At 39.4% G+C, this 20,117-nt stretch overlaps 1 protein-coding gene across 1 annotated transcript; it reads right to left on the reverse strand.

Annotated features, from left to right (window-relative positions):
• Window positions 1-15,010: 15,010 nt before the first annotated feature.
• On the reverse strand, window positions 15,011-17,211 carry LOC121862639 (glycine-rich cell wall structural protein-like). Its single transcript, XM_042360958.1, has 3 exons — window positions 17,186-17,211; window positions 16,434-16,746; window positions 15,011-15,066 (listed from the first exon to the last, which is right to left on the reverse strand). Exons 1-3 carry the CDS (start codon window positions 17,186-17,188, stop codon window positions 15,011-15,013), a joined length of 372 nt encoding a protein of 123 aa, XP_042216892.1. The 5' UTR covers window positions 17,189-17,211.
• Window positions 17,212-20,117: the final 2,906 nt, after the last annotated feature.

A 20,117-nucleotide genomic window follows, 5' to 3' on the forward strand; every position in this document is an offset into this window, starting at 1 on the left:
AACTCCTCTTCTAGGTTACTGACAAGTTTCTCCTGAGCTCTCCTTACTTTGTTATGATCTATCACCAGGTGAACATCATCAGGTGTTATCAAACCACCGTCAATCCAGGCAGCTGTTGCTATCTCTGCAGTTTCTCTTAGACCAGTGTGGTGTCGCATGCTGGCCAGAGCTATGCTCGGGATATCTTTCCTATTTCGAATGTTATGCCTAGATTGTTTGGGATCATTATTTTCTGGGTTAGGGACAAAGTCACCATTCTCCTGGTCAGCACTCGGATCAACCATGGGGAAGTCATTAAACTCTGAATCAGCTTGACTCCAATCATCGGCCTTTTTTACCTCACCCTGGGCCTTCTCAAGTCTCTTTTCCTCGGCAACTCTTCTCCTCTTCTGTCTCTCTGTGGAAGCCTCCTGTCTCTTGGACTCCGGAATATCTTGGCTAGAAATCATGAGAGCCCCTATACTGCCAGTCTTCTCTCTGTGCTTTGACAAATGCCAGTTCGATCACAGGAATCTTCAGTTCACGCTTGCAAATACAGGAGATGTGGGCCTCGGATTTACAGTCACGATCGCATCCAAACTCAGGACAGAGAACAATTGGGCACTTGCAAGTAATTATGTCAAATAACTGGTCCAGTTGCTTGGCAAAGCTGTCCTTAACTGCAAGTTTTCCTCTCCCAAGAGAGATATCTCTTGCCTTTTCCCAACTGGCTAGCAGTCTCTCACTAATCTTCTTCTGACTTGTTATGACTGGAGGCTTGAACTGAGCGTTAGCCAGAGTGTACTGTGCCAAGAAAGCTTTGGTCATATCACTGGCAATGTCTTTGTTTGTGTAAGTTCTTTGGTTCTTTTCACTGATTTGCCTGATTAAAACACCGTATCTCAAAGCATCTCTCAATGTAGGCAACTCCGACTTCAGGAGCTCTCTCCCAGACCCAAGATAGTGACTGAGATGGCTGGATTTTTGGTTCCTCGTCCTGACACAAGCAGCCATCGCAAATATTATCAACTTATAAATGCATCAGAATCTAAAACAGAAAAAATATTGTGAGTTGGGTTGTTAAAGAATGAAGTCAAAAAGCAATGTTCACTATTTAATTGTAATGCACTAATGCAGCTGTACGTTAGATTTTCGATAAATTTCACGCTAAACTTTACCTAGCAAAAGCTTGCAAAATATTGAAACTGAAATTATTTTCTGTTTATATACACTAAAATCTCCCAAAAAAGTGATGGGCCATTAGTTTTAGCTGATCTTCCCTCCTATGACACACCCTACTATTGCAGACTCCTTATTTTCTAATGTTCTATCCACCACTGACAAACTGAGCCGTCCTCCTACTCCCAAAGCCAAACAGTGACCGATATAGCTCCATACTCCACGGAACTACCAACCTAAAACTAATATTAATGAACTCCCAGATTAAGCTGCAAAAATACCTACATACATACAGAATAATATTTTATATATCAAATACCAGCCCTGCTCACACATCATTATACAAAATTATATTTAAAAAACTTGGGGTAACATGCCTAAAAAAATATTTCTCTAAGCACAGCGCAACGCACCAATGCACATTACGCCATGCATAACACCCCCTCCTTATAATAGATGTAATATAAACCAACATATAAAATAATATAAACCAAGTTCTCGCACAGGTATAACTTCCGCATATATAGTGGAAGCACACATCACCGGTAACAAATATTCATTATCACACTCAGTTTTAGGAAGAGGGTCCACACAATCAATGATTACTTTTGCAAATGGCTCATCAACAACAGGTATAGGTTTTAAAGGTGCAGGTGAAAATACTTGATTGGGCTTACCAGCTAACTGGCATACATGACATATACGGCAAAAATCGGCTGTGCCTGAGGAAACACTAGATTCAGAATGTCTCTCTCTCTTTCTGATACGGATCTAGCAAATAATGGAACCAACGACTGGTCAGACTCTTGAGCAGAAATCAACATCTCTCTTGGGACAGGAAGGTTACTGAAATCAACATTCACATTATCCTTAGACTCTGCCTTTACATCACTTGACACATCACTAACAGATTGATCTACTCGACCTGCATCTAACTTATCTGGCTTTACATCAAACAGTCCATTCAAATCATAATCAGGCAAAACATCACACTGATCACTCACATCTGTCCCATACGTCACCATTTTAGCTTGACTACGGGTTAAAGCACCTGAACGGAATAACCCAACACACTTACTCGAAAGGTCTGCAGCAGGGTTATTACTTAAAGGAGTAGAGAACACAACTGGATCCGGAACAACAAAGCTACCAGCTATATCATTTCCCAAGAGGAACGTTACTCCTTCCACTAGCAACACCTCCTGAACTCCTACTGTAACTGGCTGAGACAAAAGATCCGTCCGAAGATACACTTTACACAATGGAACGCAAGTGGTTCCACTAACGCCCCGCAACACAACATGCTCACCAGTATAAGCCTCTTCCACAGATGGAAGAGGACTTTTCAAGAGAATACTAAGTGAAGTACCAGTATCCCTCAAAATACTCACAGGGACAGCAGTATTACCCTCGGGCACGGACACAAAACCAGGAAACTTAAAGGACTGGAACAAATCCTTATGATGCACACAAACTCGGTCAGAAACCGCAGCAACATCATCTGCTGAGACAAACGCAAAATTAGCAACAGGCGTTTTATGAGACTCCTTAGCTTTGAGCTTATGACATTGGGCAATAGTGTGACCAGGCTTTCTACACTAAGAACACACAGAAGTCATAACCCCGCTAAATGCATTACCACCATTGACTATCAGAACCTCCACCAACATTTCAAAGGAGAGTTTATTACCTATGTTACCAAACGGGTGCTTACCACCTTGAGCTGGACTCACGGCTGGGCCTGGAACATCATTAACTTTATGCCTATGAATAAGACTGAAATAAGGAAGTTCATTAGATAAAATGGACTTTATTTTTATATTAAAAACTTTCTTCTGTTGCTGCTATATTATTCACTGGGTAAACACACACACAAAAAACCCAGCACTAAGGCGGCTATAAAATAATCCTCATCACCTTAGGTTTTTTATTTAGTCCCGCCACTGTTGACTGTTCCCGTGTCAGGACGTATCGACGCCGCAATCTGGAGGGACACAGGTATATACAAAACTGATATCTGCACTAATTACGAGAATATTTAATATAAACAATATAAATGCATCTCAAGTTTCAGGTTTAGAAAATTTGATAATCTCAGTTAATAGAATAAAATGGCTGATAGATAAATTAGATACATAAGTATTATACTAAGGCGTCGTCGGTAACACCAATAGCGTACACAGGAAACTCAACTGGACCATTAAATTCTAAAATCAATTTAACAAAATATTTTCGAAGGGCATGGCAGGTAGTTTAATATCAAATATCATTTCAAGTTATTCACAAGTATTTTGGTACAGAGGAGTGGGGTAATGCCAAGCCAACAGCTTCAGTAAGGTAACACCAGCCTCTCCACTCTACATAAGGCGACACTTGTAGCCACATTTGAGGCCCTCACTTTCACAATGGCTACATAATTGCATGACTGATGGAAAAAGACACAAATGAATAAACTAATTCAAAGAAAAATCTTGTCAAACAAAGAAATTAAAACGAGTAGAAAACGAGACTTCATGAATACTATTATCATTGTCGAACTTTAGAAAGGCGGTGTTTATCAGTGAATACTCCCAGTAAACAATTAATTCTGTTTATCTTACTTAATAACTGGAGCTTCACTGACTGGCCAGGTGATATTCATGCAGTCAGCCATCACCTGAGGGAGGTAGGTATACAAGCTCTCTCATATACAGCTCTTCATCCAGTTAACATCTGATCATGATCCGTCTAACATCAGCATGGTAAAACGTATAATGGCTTAAGTAACTTGCCATCGTCGTCTTAAAGTGTCTTCTTTACTTAATGATGATGCTACTAATACTACTACTACTACTACTACTACTACTACCTCCCCCAATAGCCACACCTTCGCCGCCATTTTATTACCTTAATATTAATATCCTAATACATGTTGAATTAGTTGAGCCGCAGATCTATGTTGCATTCAGTGACTGTAGCCTCATAGTCAATATCTCCAGATGTTGTTGGCATTGGGGCCGAAGCTCTCGTTCCCCTGAGGCAGAGCAAAGCCGACCTAAGGAGAGAGAAGGACAGTCGACATCTCATCCAGGCTGTAACATAACTTCTGGGCTGCTGCTTCTTTTCGGAGATCACCTCCGTGAGTCTGGCGTAGAAACATCTTGCAATACTACTACTACTACTACTACTAATAATAATAATAATAATAATAATACCAGAGCGAGCCCACCCAGCATTTTTTTTTTGCTTTTTCGGGGAGGAGGTGTTGTAAGCCTCCCGAGAAATTTGATTGAAATCTGATCAATATCATGGGCATTTTGAGGCCTTGTGCATTTGATATTAGGAGAAATGCTGTGGGCTATAGTAATAACTTTTTACTCTACAAAAACGCCTGAGTACAATACTGCATTAAAGAAAATGTATTGGAATTTTCGGATGAAAAGGGGGTCTGGACTCGAGGATCCCCCTTTGATCCGTCCCTGGATTATAGAAAACTACTAAAGAGAAGAGAGGCAAGGAATGGTTTACTTGTGATGAAGGCAGAAAAAATTACGTTTTCTTTTTAAGTGGTGAAGCTGAATATTCTTAGAAACAATATATACTTTACAGTAATGACTCTAAATATTATTTCTTACTGTTATGACAAAGAAATCTCAACTCTTATAATTGTATCTCTACCTTAAGTGTAACTATGCCATTATTATTATTATTATTATTACTATTAATATTATTATTAGTATTATTACTATTATTATTATTATTATTATTAGTAGTAGTAGTAGTAGTAGTATTGCAAGATGTTTCTACGCCAGACTCGCGGAGGTGATCTCCGAAAAGAAGCAGCAGCCCAGAAGTTATGTTACAGCCTGGATGAGATGTCGACTGTCCTTCTGTCTCCTTAGGTCGGCTTTGCTCTGCCTCAGGGGAACGAGAGCTTCGGCCCCAATGCCGACAACATCTGGAGATATTGACTATGAGGCTACAGTCACAGAATGCCGCATAGATCTGCGGCTCAACTAATTCGACATGTATTAGGATATTAATATTAAGGTATTAAAATGGCGGCGAAGGTGTGGCTATTGGGGGAGGTAGTAGTAGTAGTAGTAGTATTAGTAGCATCATCATTAAGTAAAGAAGACACTTTAAGACGACGATGGCAAGTTACTTAAGCCATTATACGTTTTACCATGCTGATGTTAGACGGATCAAGATCAGATGTTGACTGGATGAAGAGGTGTATATGAGAGAGCTTGTATACCTACCTCCCTCAGGTGATGGCTGACTGCATGAATATCACCTGGCCCGTCAGTGAAGCTCCAGTTATTAAGTAAGATAAACAGAATAAATTGTTTACTTCTAGTATTCACTGATAAACACCGCCTTTCTAAAGTTCGACAATGATAATAGTATTCATGAAGTCTCGTTTTCTACTCGTTTTAATTTCTTTGTTTGACAAGATTTGTCTTTGTATTAGTTTATTCATTTGTGTCTTTTTCCATCAGTCATGCAATTATATAGCCATAGTGAAAGTGAGGGCCTCAAATGTGGCTACAAGTGTCGCCTTATGTAGAGTGGAGAGGCTGGTGTTACCTTACTGAAGCTGTTGGCTTGGAATTACCCCACTCCTCTGTACCAAAATACTTATGAATAACTTGAAATGATATTTGATATTAAACTACCTGCCATGCCCTTCGAAAGTATTTTGTTAAATTGATTTTAGAATTTAATGGTCCAGTTGAGTTTCCTGTGTACGCTATTGGTGTTACCGACGACGCCTTATTATAACACTGGGCTGCATTTGAAAAAAAATTCATGAGGTGCGGGGTTTCTTAGCTGATTCTTTATGTATTTTGCGTGCTGATTCCAAAAATGCCATTCATTTTGCCCAATCAGGTCAGATTTTTATGCTATGGGAATTAGGAAAAAATCGAAATTCTTAAATATGATGTCAAAATTTTTATGCAAAATATATCATAAGAAATGTAACCACAACACATAGGACCAAAATATGTCAACTACATAGATGCCTTTACAGTTAGACATGCATAAATGGCTGTCGCAGAGAATTTCTTTGGTGGTTGGTGTCTGGGGCGTCCCGTTTCAGACACCAACAGTAGTCGGCGAGCATGTTGATATCCCAGCGACCCTGGTACCGCTCCTCCATTACACGGATATCTTGATGGAAGCGTTCTCCTTGTTCCTCACTCACATCACCACAGTTCTCTGGAAAGTAGTCCAAGTGGGAGCTGAGGAAGTGCATCTTGATGGACATGCGTGCACCAAGAACTTTGTAGCTCAGAAGTAGGTCCTCAACAACTCGTTCATACTCTGGACTTCTGTAGTTGCCAAGAAAATTGGAGACAATAGACTTAAAGGCATGCCAGGCTTTCTTCTCATTTACATCCATGCTGCAATCAAACTTGGGATCTTTGAAAAGCTCTCTGATCTGAGGGCCATCAAAAATTCCTGCATTCTGCTTTGCCTCACTGACTTTTGGAAATTTTTCTTTCAGAAAATTGAAAGCCTGGCTTTTTTTGTCCAGTGCCTTTACAAAGCTTTTGAACAGACCGAGCTTGATGTGCAGTGGCGGAAGAAGAATGTTCTGCGGATTCACCAGAGCATGGGCAACAACATTGTGAGAACCTGGAGTAAGTCCACTTCTTGCAGGCCAACTCACGTTGCATGTAGTGCTGCTTGTCTGCTCGACTATCCCACAGACAGAGGAAACATGCCATGTACCACCAGATGAAAAAGAAATTTAATTGTGAAAAAATATATGTAAAAAAACACGGACATATACTCTTTTCCTTTGCGTCACGGCGGACATTTAAATGGCCGGCGAGCACGTGGGTGTATTTAAATGCATCGTAAGGGCATTAAAACTGACCGAAATCTTTTCTGTAAGGCTTGCTAATGTCTCGGATGATTTTTTTAATGAACGAATATGAGGACCCCATTTTGAGCGAAAAATGCCAATATTTTACCTGAATCTCCGCTCAAAATGCTATAGCACAAAATTCTGACCTGATTGAGCAAAATGGATAACATTTTTGAGATCAGCATGAAAAATACACCCAGAAAAGCTTAATAATACACAAACCTCAAAAACTATGCAGGGCAGTGTAATACTTATGTATCTAATTTATCTATCAGCCATTTTATTCTATTAACTGAGATTATCAAATTTTCTAAACCTGAAACTTGAGATGCATTTATATTGTTTATATTAAATATTCTCATAATTAGTGCAGATATCAGTTTTGTATATACCTGTGTCCCTCCAGATTGCGGCGTCGAGACGTCCTGACACAGGAACAGTCAACAGTGGCGGGACTAAATAAAAAACCTAAGGTGATGAGGATTATTTTATAGCCGCCTTAGTGCTGGTTTTTGTGTGTGTGTGTTTACCCAGTGAATAATATAGCACCAACAGAAGAAAGTTTTTAATACAAAAATAAAGTCCATTTTATCTAATGAACTTCCTTTTTTCAGTCTTATTCATAGGCATAAAGTTAATGATGTTCCAGGCCCAGCCGTGACTCAAGCTCAAGGTGGTAAGCACCCGTTTGGTAACATAGGTAATAAACTCTCCTTTGAGAATGTTGGCGGAGGTTCTGATAGTCAATGGTGGTAATGCATTTAGCGGGGTTATGACTTCTGTGTGTTCTTATTGTAGAAAGCCTGGTCACACTATTGCCCAATGTCATAAGCTCAAAGCTAAGGAGTCTCATGAAACGCCTGTTGCTAATTTTGCGTTTGTCTCAGCAGATGATGTTGCTGCGGTTTCTGACCCAGTTTGTGTGCATCATAAGGATTTGTTCCAGTCCTTTAAGTTTCCTGGTTTTGTGTCCGTGTCCGAGGGTAATACTGCTGTCCCTGTGAGTATTTTGAGGGATACTGGTACTTCACTTAGTATTCTCTTGAAAAGTCCTCTTCCATCTGTGGAAGAGGCTTATACTGGTGAGCATGTTGTGTTGCGGGGCGTTAGTGGAACCACTTGCGTTCCATTGTGTAAAGTGTATCTTCGGACGGATCTTTAGTCTCAGCCAGTTACAGTAGGGGTTCAGGAGGTGTTGTCAGTGGAAGGAGTAACGTTCCTCTTGGGAAATGATATAGCTGGTAGCTTTGTTGTTCCGGATCCAGTTGTGTGCTCTACTCCTTTAAGTAATAACCCTGCTGCAGACCTTTCGAGTAAGTGTGTTGGGTTATTCCGTTCAGGTGCTTTAACCCGTAGTCAAGCTAAAATGGTGACGTATGGGACAGATGTGAGTGATCAGTGTAATGTTTTGCCTGATTATGATTTGAATGGACTGTTTGATGTAAAGCCAGATAAGTTAGATGCAGGTCTAGTAGATCAACCTGTTAGTGATGTGTCAAGTGATGTAAAGGCAGAATCTAAGGATAATGTGAATGTTGATTTCAGTAACCTTCCTGTCCCAAGAGAGATGTTGATTTCTGCTCAAGAGTCGGACCAGTCGTTGGTTCCATTATTTGCTAGATCCGTATCAGAAAGAGAGAGAGACATTATGAATCTAGTGTTTCCTCAGGCATAGCCGATTTTTGCCGTATATGTCATGTATGCCAGTTAGCTGGTAAGCCCAATCAAGTATTTTCACCTGCACCTTTAAAACCTATACCTGTTGTTGATGAGCCATTTGCAAAAGTAATCATTGATTGTGTGGACCCTCTTCCTAAAACTGAGTGTGATAATGAATATTTGTTACCGGTGATGTGTGCTTCCATTATATATCCGGAAGTTATACCTGTGCGAGAACTTGGTTTATATTACATCTATTTTAAGGAGGGGGTGTTATGCATGGCGTAATGTACATTGGTGCGTTGCGCTGTGCTTAGTGAAATATTTTTTTAGGCATGTTAACCCAAGTTTTGTAAATATAATTTTGTATAATGATGTGTGAGCAGGGCTGGTATTTGATATATAAAATATTATTCTGTATGTATGTAGGTATTTTTGCAGCTTAATCTGGGAGTTCATTAATATTAGTTTTAGGTTGGTAGTTCCGTGGAGTATGGAGCTATATCGGTCACTGTTTGGATTTGGGAGTAGGAGGACGGCTCAGTTTGTCAGTGGTGGATAGAACATTAGAAAATAAGGAGTCTGCAATAGGCCGGTTGGCCTGTGCGTGGCAACTCCTGCCGAGAGTTACTGCCACTCTCTATCATCCATGAATCTATCCAGCCTCCTTTTGAAACTTTCCAGCGTTCCAGCAATTACTACAAAGTTGCTAAGCTTGTTCCACTCCTCCACCACCGGATTTGTAAACCAGTTCCTTCCTATCTCCCTCCTAAACCTAAACTTATCCAACTTAAATCCGTTGTTCCGAGTCCTATCCTGCTCGGATATTATAAGAACTTTATCTATATCACCTTTATTGATTCCTTTCACCCACTTGAATACTTCTATTATATCTCCCCGCACTCTTTATCTTAGTAGGGAATGCAAGTTTAGTTTCTTTAACCTATCCCGATATGGAAGATTTCTAAGTCCCGGAATCATTTTCGTCATTCTTCGCTGCACCGACTCTAGTGAATTGATATCCATTCTATAAAAAGGGCACTAGAACTCAACCGCATAATCGAGGTGCGGCCTGACTAGCGCAAGATATAGTTGCAATAAGACCTCTGCACTCTTATTACTTACACTTCTAGATATAAAACCCAATACTCTGTTTGCCTTATTTCGAACATTAACGCTCAGTTTTTTAGGCAGTAGGTCCGGGCTTACAAGTACCCCTAGGTCTCTTTCAAAAGTCGACTTCTCTAGGTTGATGTTGTTAAGGCTGTATACATTGACAGTATTTGTTCTTCCAACATTAAGTACGCTGCACTTGCTGGTGTTGAATTTCATTTGAGATTTTTCAGACCACCCCTGCAGTTTATTTAGATCCTCCTGTAATGTATTTGCATCCTGCCCTTAATTAATCTGCCGCCCTATTTTGGTGTCATCGGCAAACTTGCTTATGTCACTGCTGATCCCAGTATCTAGATCGTTTATGTAGATTATGAACAAGAGTCGGCCTAGTACCGACCCCTGGGGAACACCACTGGTTACACGACCCCACTCAGATTTAACACCATCTACGCTGACTCTCTGCGTTCTATCGGTGAGCCATGATTTCATCCAATTTAAAACTTTCCCCTCAATACCATGAGCTAGTAACACTCACTTGAAGTTTAAGCTTATCTATTATTTTCCTCATCTGTTATATTATGCAGATAACATTCATACTGTTCATGTTAAACTTTGGCCATAGTGAATGCATTTCTTATTAGACATATAAACATTCACAAATCTTTACATTTATATATTTGACGCACCCTTGTAAACGCACTAGTGAAGGGGACTGTACCTGTACCTGAGTGTTTTTTCAATGGATAGGCTAAGATAAAGTGAAATGTTATCGAGAAAACAAGTGAAGAAGCCATTTTAAGACGAGGATGGTAAGTTACTTAGGCATAATAAGTCTTACCATACTGATGTTGGGAGGATAAAGTTCAGTTGTTGACTGGATGAAGAGGCATGTAGGTGAGGGCATTTATACCTCCCTCAGGTGATGGCTGACTGCATGACTATCACCTTGGTCAGCCAGTTAAGCCGCAGTTATTACTCTAAAAATCACAACCTGCTTCAGTGAAAAGGTAAACAAAACAAACTGTTAATCGTAACATCCAGCAGATGGCGTCTATCGGAGTGAAGTTTAGTATATCCTAGGAAATGGCTGAGATCCTGTAGAAATTAGAACCTGGTGACTCTTGTTCTGTATAGGTTTTATGAGACTTAACTTTGGATAATTTCATCTGAATTCTTGAACAACTAATTATATGTGCCAAAATCTACCTCTATCGAAAGGAAATAATTTTCAACTTACTCACCTGACCTTTGTGGGTAGGAGAATGACAAGACTAATCCCGGGTCTTAGGAACCTTGAGTACAGAGACAGGTTAAAGCATCTTAATTTGCACTCTCTCGAGAGACGTAGAGCGAGGGGCGACATGATAGAGGTGTATAAATGGAAGTCAGGGCTAAACAAATGGGACATTACAAAGGTACTCAAACTATTCAACCAGAAGCGAACTCTTAACAATGGTTTTAAATTAGACAAATTTAGATTTAGGTGTGAAATAGATAAACATTGGTGTGGAAATAGAGTAGTGGATGAGTGGAACAAGATACCAAATATCATCATTAACTCGGATACGCTGGATAGCTTCAAACATAGGGTGGATGCATATATGAGCAATAGGGGTTGGGTGTAAATGGGACTGCCCAGTATGGGCCAATAGGCCCGCTGCAGTTTCCTCCATTCTTATGTTCTTATGTTCTTATGTTCATCAGCATAACAAGGTGAAACATGAACGAAATACCCAGAAAATGCATTCACCTAAATTCTTGACCGGCGAGGAGTTCTACATGTATAATCTAGTGGATAACAAGCACTAATATTATGGTACTAGACTCACCGTAGCTTGACTCTCCTTCAGTCAGTGTTTATGATGGTGTTTAATGGTGACTGAGGGGCATTGTATGTATGTCAGCTAAGTATTATATTTATATCAGCTTAGTTTCAAGTTTATAATTGCTAAGTATTACATTTATATCAGGACAGTTTCAAGTTTATGTCAACTAAGTATCAAGTTTATATCAGCTAAGTTTCAAGTTTATATCAGCTAAGTATCAAGTTGATGTAAGCTAAGTATTAAGTTTCTATCAGCTAATTTTAAGATTATGTCAGGAAAGTTTTAAATTTACATCAGCTAAGTATCAAGTTTATATCAGTTAAATATTAAGTTTATAACAGCTAAGCATTAAGTATAAATCGAGTAATTATTCTACACAGTTTTGAATTTGTGGTGTATTTGCGTTACTAGTCATAAACTCAAGCGTCAGTAAAGTAATAATGTTAGCCTCCTATCTCTGTGTTCCTTAACCCTGAGTCTTCTTCCATGGCGAGGACTGGGTGGGTTAAATCTGAAAACAATTCTTAAGAAGTTGTATTTTGTTGCTGTTAATATTAAGAGTGTCTGTCTGTATTTAAGTGTTCTTATTGGAAGGTGATTTTAATGTACATATATTATGTAACCTATTGTATGAAAACTGTATCCGCTATATTTCATTCTTATAGTACCGGGTATATCATATATTTTACTTTATTATTAATTTACAATCTGCAATATTCATAAATGTAGAAAATAACATCCAAGTTCAAGGAAAAATAAAGTTAACATTTCTGTTTTCTGTTTATGTTATTTTCATTTATAACAAAATAAATATTATCTCGTATGGTAACAACCTAATATTACAGCAATATTTATTGATTTATTTATATTATATTCGCCATAAGTTTGTGATTGTTAATACATTTAGTTTTTATTTACATGATTCTTCCTTCCATACTATAATGTCCGGCTGTTGGATGATTCACAGTTACCTGAGATGTGATGTGAAGAATGTAAGTTAAAGAAGAGTTAGTGTAGTGTATCGGCAACACACCTAGAGCATCACTAGTCCACACGTTGTGACTCGCTGCGTGATAACCTGCCACTGCTGACATGGATCACTCCAGGTACATAGTAATTATTATCACTCCAGGTATATAGTAATTATTATCACTCCTGGTAAATAATACACCTTTTTTCAATTGCAATTGAACAATGTTACTTTTGGTTTCAACATCTTCGAATGGAATCAACATTCTTACACTTGATTAATAACAATCTTTACTTTCCGTTCAACAATCATCCAAAACTTTTCAACAGTCGTTCAACACGTGACAATGTTTACTTGCTTTCAACAATCGTCTCATTCTTCATTGACAATTCACTAATACTTTCAACATTTTACAAAACTAAGTAACAATCTTTAAAACATTATAACCATGCAAAAAGTTTATGTTTTGGTGTTTTTCGTAGATCGAAAGACTAGTTGATCTAATTCGATCTTTTGAAGCAAGTAACGAATCACTGAGTCGAGATGGTGTGCTACACACTCAGTATTTTCATTACGAGTGTGCAGCTTCTCCCGTATACAGTTCGTCGCCGAGCCCCTCCAGCATGCCACGGAGGCACCGAATAACAAGTGCTACAGATCGCGAGCGCATTATCGAGGCCTACAGAGCCGAACAAGATTTCCTCGTAGTTGCAGCAGCCCTTGGAGTTCAGCGCACCACGGCATACTCCATTGTGCGAGTATACCAACGCGAAAACAGGGTTGAAGCGGCTCACGCAGGAGGCAGACACAAGATCATCGACAATGAAACTCTGGATCTAATAGTGATGCTGCTTGAAGCAAACCCTATGATGACCTTGAGAGAGATAAAGGAGGAGGTCATGGATATATTTCCTACAAAACCACATTTCAGTGAGGTAACGCTTTCGCGTTATTTGGAGGGGGAGCTGATATCACTGAAAATGTCCCGTGACTCCCCAGCAGAATGAAATTCTCCCGCAGTAAAGGAGGCGAGACACGCGTACGCTACGTGGATGCTGGCGACGGGTCAACAGCAGCAACTAGTATACATTGATGAGACAGGTATGTAATTATGTAACCACTTATCAACTATCTGTAGTATGTTCTACATAATTACTTAAGTAAACTGTATGTAACGAGTGAGTACTTAATATTGATCTCAGTTTGATGCATCGTACAACTTTCCTTGTGTTAATGTTTAATTACATTACAGTATGACTACATACACTGATGTTTCATTTCCAGTGTTCAATCTGTGGACCAAGAGGACGTACGGCAGGGCAAGACGCGGGGAGCGTGTGCATCGCGCCGTTGGTGGACAGCGTGGCAGAAACACGACAGTGATTGCTGCGATAGCTGAACACTGTGGAATACTCTATCACGAAATTCACTATGGTTCAGTGACGAAGGAAGTATTCAGTGATTTCATCGCATCACTTGCAGCAATAATTATTGCTGCAAGTGATGCGATGAAATCCGATTATAATCGGAGACGCAACATCCATACTTGTTCTAGACAACGCTCCAATTCACAACGGTATCGCAGCAGTCTATCCCGAGCTGAATTTTAAATTTCTCCCTCCATACTCTCCTTGCTTGAACCACATAGAAAACTGTTTCTCTGTGTTTAAATCATACCTGAAGCAGTACCTCCACCGTGAAGCTCCACGGTGCAACGCGGCCCACGCCAGGCAAGAAGGAGTGACTCTCAATGCACTGAGGGAGAACATTTTGCAAGTTGGCATGGAATTTGCACTGCCTAGTGTCACGGAACATGTTGTGTCGCAGTACTATAACCATGTCAACACCTACTTGGTTCAATGTATTGAGCGCCGAGACATCTTCAATTGATATACAGTAGGTCTACAGTAATAGAGTATAACCTACTACCTTACCGTTTGTTCCACTTGAAACAATTCACGACAAAAACCTTCTATACACTCATGGGTTCTTTTTTACCTGACAGGTTACTATTCGTGAGGCAGAGGAGGAAGGCAAGTCAACGGGATGCTGATATGACACTCCTCTCCCCAATCCCACTACCCCTCCCACCCTCACCTACCTCCATCCCTACCTTACAGCCAGGCAGAAACAACCCACCAAGGTGTACGAGGCCTTTACTGTGAATTGCTTCGTGGAAGTATCATGACACCAATGTATTTAGCTATTAGTATAAGGCCCTTTTTTCTTTGTTTCTTTTTAAGCAATCGTATGTTTTATGTAGCTACTACATACTAAAGACTAAAGACATTACATAATTACATATGTTTATACCAGAATTCATTGTGTTGTTGATGTTTGTGTAAGTATACTCAAAAATTAAATATTCATGGCTGTTACTGATTTTAAAAATTGTTGAATAAATTCTTTTCAATGATGATTGTTTCAGTCGCATTGTTGAAAACTTTGGTAGACTGTTGAAAGCAATCGGAGATATGTGGCTGTTGAAAGGTTTTGTAAATTGTCAAATCAAAATAACTGATTGTTGAATGGATTCGGAAAATAGTTGAAAGCAAATAGAAATTTGTCATTCCAAAATCTTGATTGTTAAAGGCGAGTGGTCAAATGTTCAATTGCAAATGAAAGAAGGTGTAATTATTGTCACTCCAGGTACATAGTAATTATTATCACTCCAGGTACATAGTAATTATTATCACTACAGGTACATAGTAATTATCATCACTCCAGGTATAATATATTATAAGAATCTGTGCCTCTAACACCCTAAGTGGCAATTCTGTTACTTGTTAGAGTATAGACAATAAAAGATCATTTTCCCCTAATAATAAAGATTTTTAAATGAAATTTTATTTTACGCCTCAATATATTCCAAAATGAACATTAAAATTTATTTAAATAAGTTTATTATGTCTTGTGGGGAGAATATTGATTTTCCTTCTCAAGACATTAAAAAACATTTTTATAAGCCGATAAAAATACAGATACATCTAGTCTCTTGTCATGGATAGAATTTGCGAAGTATTATCCCGCTACATTTACTGATACTATTTAAATATTCCACTGATATTCAGAAAACCCTGATCTCATAGTTAGTGGAAGTAATAACTGTACTGTATTAGCAAGTAAGTTATGGGAATTTCTACATCAAGTTTTACCAAAAGAATAAGTAAGCGTCTTTTAATAATGTATCATTTTAACATTTATGTGAAAAGGGTAAATTTTAAACTGAGTAATTGAAAAAAAATCTTTGTCGGCATCTTTTTATTCATGTAGAGATAAAATGAAGATGTTTATAGTATATCATAAAATAACTTAAGTAGCACATCACAAAAAACTAAACAACTTCATTTCTTTTACACCTAACTGTAGAAATTGTTAATACAGTAGAGCTATGTGTTTATTATTATAATTCACATGTGTACATTACACTTTATTTACTCTTATACCACACTTGGTAAGTGATGTCAGGAGAGCGAAGTTGGGGTAAATCAAAGTTATTTTCACAGTCGTTTATGTTTTATTATTACTACACAAGAATCACAAGACACAAACTGACGAAGAAGAGTTCAGGAAACTTAGTATTGGTGTCTCTCATTTCTTTATGTTTACATTTATTTTCCATAACCTCCACTCCCACCGTCATAGCCACCGCCACTAGAACCGCCATAACCGCCACCGCTGGATCCGCCATACCCACCACCGCCGCCACTGGAGCCGGCATACCCACCACCACCGCCGCTGGATCCGTCATACCCACCAACGCCGCCGCTGGAGATGCCATACCCACCACCGCCGCCGCTGGAGCCGCCATACCCACCACCACCGCCGCTGGATCCTCCATACCCACCACCGCCGCCGCTGGAGCTGCCATACCCACCACCGCCGCCGCTGGAGCCACCATACCCACCACCACCGCCGCTGGATCCGCCATACCCACCACCGCCGCCGCTGTAGCTGCCATACTCGCCACCGCTGCCTCTGGAGCCGTCTTGCCCGCCTCCGCCACCACCTCCATGGCCACCTTCACCGCCACCACCATACCCGCCGCCACCACTTCCATGGTCACCACCTTTGCCACCGCTGCCACCACCATGCTCATCTGGCTTGGCGAGGCAGGTCATAGCCAGGAGCCCCACCACCATGGTCACAAACAACTGCGTCTGAAATTGTCAGAGATAAACTATTTTTATTAAGGTTATTATAATCAGTTAACATAATGGTACTATAAATAAGTTCATTTACCACAGAGATGTTAGGTCAGTTACTTTCTGTAAATTAACGAGAAAAGGTTTGCTTCACTGAAACTTCACTAACAATGACAGAGAAGAGTATTATTTATTTGAGTGCAGAAAACACGATATGTGTAACATTTGTCTGATATAAAGTTTTCTTTAGTACATAATTTACTACGGTGAAGCTGGAAACCATTTGTTTAAAATATAATTTTTAAATCTGTCCTGAACTTGTGCCTATACCTTCAGCTATACCAGCAACTCCTGTACTCGTCATGCTGATGAGCTGAACTGTTATTAATAAGACAAGTGAAGAATGCACTTATAGAAGATGATGCTAAATTACTTAAGCCATAATAAGTCTTACCATAATGATGTTGGGAGGATCAAGTTCAGTTGTTGACTGTATGAAGAGAAGTCTAGGTGAGAGCTTTTATACCTCCCTCAGGTGATGGCTGACTGCATGACTGTTTCCTCATTAATCAGTTAAGCTCCACTTACCAATTGAGTAACACAACCTTCATATCTGAAAAGATTAAATTTGTTCACTTCTACTATCTAACAGGCGGTGACTGATGGAGCTTTGTCACTTATGAAAATCTTTTGAGTGTCGTGAAAAAGCTGCAGAAATTATCCCATTTGTGAGCCTTCATTGCCAGCCACTTGGAGAACGACCTTCCCGTTGTATCTGGGGATCATAAGGGTAGAGCATTTGAAGGTATTATTTACATTCCTTAAATCCATTTTTAGCTTTGAAAATTCCTTAGAAATTAATGGTTATCTTATTTGCCTTAAACACACAAACACCACTGCTACTCTGTTCCCCTGACATTATTAACGGAGCGGGTAACAGTAATCATGCAAATCATAAATGATCATACAAGCATGAAATTTCGTATGGACATTAAAAATGGGTTACTTATCGAATCTATCCACTTGAACATTAAAAATTCCAAGATGTAGCCATTTTCCAAGATGGCCGCCGAATTTGCCTAACTGAAATTTTTTTTACATATATTGACTTATTATTGGGCAATCTGTGCACATAAGGTGTCTATTCTCATATTTTAAAGCATTCTGGAACAGATTATGATTGCTTTGGAACGCTCAGATATGTCTTTTATGCATAAAGTAGCGGTTCAACACATATTTTTACCTCTTATCATAAAAATAAGTGTAAGCGATTCTCACTTAAATACATCTTTTGCTCATATCCTTGTGAGATATTGCTATAAGAATTCTTTCATATTTACAGCTGCTGGTATGTGCATCCACACAGAGCTGTGCAAGTGAGACCAGAGCTGATACATTTACATCGCTATCCACAGTCTTTCTTGCAAGAACACTTGGTCAGTTCTTGACAACTCGCTGCCCCAGTTAGCACGACTTGGAATGTCTGATTGTGCTGCAGTTACCTGACCCCCAAATCATTCCACCTTGATAGGCTGCACGCTTTACATGGTGGACTAGACCTGGCTTACATCACTACCACAAACCTTTCCAAGACATTGAGGTCTTCTTCACTAACTGATGTAAGACACTGACTGAGTTTGATGAAGGTACTAGAGAACTCGTTTAACACATTCCATGTTTGCCATGCAGTCTTTTTACCTTTACCACGGAAGGCTGACACAACATCACAACCACTGAATGCATGGAGAAATGTGATTCCAGTGGCTCTTTCAGGCTCTATGGCTACAACTAACTCAAGAACAGGAATCCATCTTGTATAAGTCCCTAAGCCCCTTGACCATAAGAAATCCACATTTCTTCAAAACCAATGATATCTGTGTCATTGGCTTTTATGAGAACTCTTTTACTGCCTTCCATTACAGCTTGTCCTGTTTGTACAAAGAGGCGGGTATCTGTCTCTTCATGGGAGCATGGCGTCAATTCTTCTAGAGGCGTATTATGGTTGCTAATGACATAGCAACAACTGACTTGGATGCTCCATGCTGAATTTGTGATTTAATACCTGTGCCATGTTAACTCATAACTGATGAAGGAGCTGCATATTCAATACTTCTATCATCAAGTATGGTTAGGAATTTTGACTAGTGTTAGTGCATATTCTGCCTTATTATTTTCGCAGCCTTGGCCAAATGAAACGCTTCACTGTATTTGCCAACCTCAGCCAGGATGGAGCCTACATCCTCTTGGAATGCTAGCAAAACATCTCTTCCTTGACTGTGAGCTCCCAGTTGAGGAATATGTGAAACTAATTGGTTCTTAAGCCTAGTAGAATAAATTTCAGGCGATTCGACACCAAGTTGTTCGAGTCTCTGCTTGTACAGTAAGACTAACTCTGCTAGTCTAAAAAATGTTCCATTAGAACCTTCACATGCAGTTTTTGTCATAAATGTATGTCACCAATTCAGAGAAAACCAGTGAATATGCATCTTTTTGTCAAGGTTCTTTGACTTTTTCTCGTATCCTTTCTCTATAGTACAGTGCAGCTCAGCAAGCAGGGTAAAATTTCACCTCTTGTGCCACTACATCTCTTGCACTAAGTTAGCAAGGAATCTTTTGTCACTAAGTCTTTTTGCACATTCATCGATTTTGTCACTGAGTTTCATTGTCATCGATTGACGGAGAGCACTCTCTGGTGCTGGTTTGTCACACAAAAAGCATTCTGTTGTGGTTTTTGTGTCTCTTGGCTTTCATAGTACCTTACTTCGGCAACCTTCATCACTGTCAACTACAGAGGTGGTTGCTCTTTTTGGGGCTCTTTGCAACATTATGTAGCTCACCTAAATCTACAGCTCTCATGATATTTGGCAGTATTTTTCCTCATTGTCTCTGCAATACCATCTCCATCATGTAGTGTTTCCATATCAAGCCTTATTGGAAGGGCATTGATTGAGTTGAAAAGAGGAATATTCTTGACTAATTTGCTGTAGCCATCTTTCTCTCTTCTAGTAGGGTTAGTCCTTGGAGATTTAAGTTTTTCCTTTTTATATCATGACACAGACAGCACTTGGCCCAGGTTGTTTTCCTTTCAGGATTACTTTTAGGACCAATATTCATCGCCATTGTGGTACAGAGTCGAAGGTTTATCCTTTTACCACTCTGTATCATACGTACTTTCCTGCATGGGACAAAACCAGGTTTAATCAATTGTTTGCCCTAACTTTAATCCCATAACTCTTGGCTCGGCTCTCCCGCGCTGGTACATCCTGTCAATTCGGGTGCGGCTACATAACACATACACACACATATAAATATATATATATATATATATATATATATATATATATATATATATATATATATATATATATATATATATATATATATAT

This window comes from Homarus americanus, unplaced genomic scaffold (genome assembly GCF_018991925.1).
Source record: "Homarus americanus isolate GMGI-L3 unplaced genomic scaffold, GMGI_Hamer_2.0 scaffold31037, whole genome shotgun sequence".
NCBI lineage: Eukaryota > Metazoa > Arthropoda > Malacostraca > Decapoda > Nephropidae > Homarus > Homarus americanus.